This window comes from Cynoglossus semilaevis, chromosome 10, assembly GCF_000523025.1.
Source record: "Cynoglossus semilaevis isolate Cse_v1.0 chromosome 10, Cse_v1.0, whole genome shotgun sequence".
Lineage (NCBI taxonomy): Eukaryota > Metazoa > Chordata > Actinopteri > Pleuronectiformes > Cynoglossidae > Cynoglossus > Cynoglossus semilaevis.
In genome coordinates, this window is record NC_024316.1 from 20,321,786 (window position 1) to 20,325,506 (window position 3,721).

Below are 3,721 nucleotides of genomic sequence, written 5' to 3' on the forward strand. Positions count from 1 at the left end.
TCAGCAACAATAGAAACGGTTTCTGTTTTCACCTCCTCAGATCTGGCAACGCAGACGGAAAATAACGCTTCACACGAAATATATGACCACGGTGTTTTATATAAAATTATTCAATTATATTTCAGTGTATTCTCTAATTAATATATTTGAATATATAAATGATTGCCTCATCAACTGCAGTACCTACACATATCCCCTAGGGGGAGGCAGTTTGAGACTAAATGAATGATTAAAACTAAATTATAATTTGAGGACAGATTTCAGGAGGTTTGAAGGTTCAGTACTTTCTACCAGGGTCGGTTCTAGGCTCTAGTGAGAGGTGGCCTCCCCCTCCCCTCTCCTTCCTCCCCCTCCCCTCTCCTTCTCACCCTTCTCCTCCTCATCCTCCTCTCGTCTTCTTCCCACAGCTGAGCTGGAGAAGCAGAAGGGAGTGGTGAGGCCCAGCATGTCCCAGAGCTCCGGTCTGAAGAAGGAAACCGGCAACGGAAGCATGAACCGGGCCAGTCTGGACGACACCTACGCCATGGGGGAGGGGCTAAAGAGGAGCGCCCTCAGCAGCTCGCTGCGAGACCTCTCTGAAGCAGGTACCTCCTCAGAGCAGTCTTAACCAGACAGTCCCTCCACAGAGACATGTTCTCCTCCTCTCCTCCTCCTCCTCCTCCTCTCTGTGATGATGATGATGATGATGATGATGATGATGATGAAGATAAAAATAGCAAAATGTTGTGTCACGACACCATACATTGATTTGAAGTCGTCCTGTTCAAGTCCTGTTCAAGTCCTGTAAGTCACTCATGACTGGATGGTTTGACTGAGTCTGTTCTTTGTCTCAGAAGAACTTCAGGTTTGGGTCGACTTTATGCGGCCCACAGACTGGGCTGCGGTCCAGGAGTTGTGACCACAGGGTCGATGTTGATGAAGTTAAAGGTCCAGTGTGTAGGAGTAGGCGGGGCAACTAGGTCTGAGGTGTTAAAGGTGACAGTTAAAGGTCAACAGGTCAGTGAGAAATCGTTTCAGGGAATACTGTAGTTTTACATTTGTGTGACAGTTAAAGGTCAACAGGTCATTGAGAAATCAGGGAATACTGTAGTTTTACATTTGTCAGGGCCGTAACGACGCATCGTGAATGGGTTAAAAACCGATACAAATCTGTGACAATTCTCATCAGTTTCAACGAAAAAAACGTATCACACATGAAGGTGTGAGGAGGAGACTGAGTTATGTCAAAAAGTCACTACACAGTCCAGTCCAGTAGGTGGCAGTATGCTCTAAAAACGTTGGTTGTCAGGTCCTACGTAGGCTGAGAGACGTTCAGGTGTTGGAACAGAACGTGGGAAGAACTGGTTCCACAGACACCAACAGTGTTCTCCAGTGGAACTCTTTCTACTTCCTGTTTCTTCTTCTTCTTCTTCTTCTGTTGTTGTTTCATATGTTGACAGTTAACCAGGTCAACCAGACCAGTTTAACCAGAGCAGATCAGTGGTGATGTTCCAGTTTCTGTGTGATGAGGTTCACAGACCAGTGTCAGTTGTTGAGGTTCACAGACCAGTGTCAGTTGTTGATGGGATTTGAACCAGTTCTGACAGAGATCAGTGGATTTGATCACAGTTTGTCTGGAGATCAGATGGTTTAAAACACAAACCTGATAAAACTGTATCGTAAAAAAAAAAAAATCAAACCTGTATCCTATCGTATGGTGGTGTGTGGTTCCGTCCTTAAAAAAACCTGTATCGTATGGTGGTGTGTGGTTCCGTCCCTAATATTTCCTGTGAACATTGAACACATCATCACTGAACTGGAGTCTCTTCATTCTCTCTTTTTTCACAGAAACAAATGTGAATTTTCACTGATTTATTTACAGTTTAAATCCCTGACCAGGACTCACTGGTGTAAACATTAGACCACACTGGACCTTTAAGTCAGATTAGTATTTGTCCAAACAGAGGGGAATGAAACTGACCTGCAGGTGTCACTGTTGAGTAACTCCGACAGTCTTACATCACATTTTCATTCATCAGCTTTTGTTTTTTTTTTTTACCTCCACGTTTGTTTGATCCATAAATAACTGTCAGGTTTTCTGGACTGGACCGGGACTAAAACCTGACGTGTTTCCTCTCACGTTCGTCTGCGCTCTGATCAAACCTGATCAGCTCTTAGTTCTTGGTTTTTCCGTTCTCATCAGCGAGCGTCGGTGGTGACGCCGCCGCACCGATCCATCTCATCCATCACAGATAACAACTGTGGCAGGTTATCAGCTGATCCAGTCAGGAGTCTGCCGCCCTGCTGGCAGCACCAGAAACTGTTCTCCTCCAGGGGGATAAGATTAAGAGGGGTCTAATATGACGGTCAGGTAGAACCAGTAGGAATCCTCCGTCCTTCTGTGTCCGTCTGTCCGTCTGTCTGTCTGTCAGTCCGACTGTCTGTCTGTTCGACTGTTTGTCCGACTGTCAGTCTGTCCGTCTGTTGTTCTGTCTCCACTCCAGACGTGGCACGTTAGTGACCTCAGTGTTCCCGTTGTTTTTTTACTGCCTCCATCCTCCACTCCATGTGTTACTGACTGTGTTTTCTTCCCGACACACATCAGGTCTTTTCTGTTCATGTGTCATTGGCTCCGTGTGCTTAACGACAGCAGAAGAGTTCAGACCTGTAACATCCCATGTCCGACCACCACTGTACTGCTTTTGATGTGTCTCCTCCTCCTCCTGCTCCTCCTGCTCCTCCTGCTCCTCCTCCTCTGTGACCTCACTGAGGCTGAGGCTCTGACCACATTCATTGACACAGCAGGAAAAAAAAAGTAGAAGTTGACACAGATTATCTTTTCAATGATAAAACCACATGTTTGGAGTACTATACAGTATTTATATACAGTATTTTATATATACACGTATATATGCAGTACAGTGCAAAAGTTTACCCCCCCCCCCAGCTGATGGACCTGTTCACCCAGGGTAGAGCCCCCCCCCTTAGAAGCCCCCACACTATGCAGACGACTGGATCCCTCCCCCCCCCACTCCCCTTTTTTGCAGCTTTTGTTGAAATATTCAGACAGCCCCCCCCCCAGCCCCATCCATCAGAGGCCTAATCTCATCTTTTTTTATTTACCTTTTCGAAAACGTCCAGAAGAACCAGGACAAATGTGAATGCCTAAGACTTTTGCACACTGCTCTCATCAGCAGCCAATCAGAAACCAGAGTGAAGGCGTGACTCTAGAACAGTTCCACCCCTCACTCGCTCACCACATACCTCACCAACCATTGCACTGCCCCCTGTGGGACGGGAGGGCAGCCCCCCCCCCAACTAAAAAAAAAAAAAAACAAAGAGTCAAAGGTGTGTAGTGGATCCAGGAGTGCTGTCCATCTCTAATCTGTGGTATTGCATGTCTCGGGCAGGCAAGCGGGGGCGCCGCAGCAGTGCAGGATCACTAGACAGCAATATGGAAGTAAGTTTGAAGCAGCTGGTGTCCAAGCTCCTCTCTCTGTGATGATGTGCACTGTGAAAACACACCATTTATTTTTGACCTCACACCTTTGCTTTTAGACTCAGTTCATTGTTTGGATCATTTCTTTTCTGGGATGCCGTCCAGCCTTCCTCCTCCGTTAGTCTGCATGCCTGGGTTGCCTGCCTCTGATCGTACCCCTCCTTTATTTTTGGAAAGACATAGACTTCCTGTTCTGGTCATGTCACATGACTGATGTTCACATTACCTTCAAACAAGCATGAC

General features: G+C 46.5%; 1 protein-coding gene across 1 annotated transcript in view; it reads left to right on the forward strand.

The window, feature by feature from the left end:
- LOC103385528 (IQ motif and SEC7 domain-containing protein 1) overlaps positions 1-3,721 on the forward strand; it is a 90,924-nt gene that overhangs the window by 81,377 nt on the left and 5,826 nt on the right. The window contains 2 exon segments of the mRNA XM_017035987.2: positions 408-584; positions 3,390-3,439. Coding sequence (XP_016891476.1) covers positions 408-584; positions 3,390-3,439 — 227 coding nt within the window.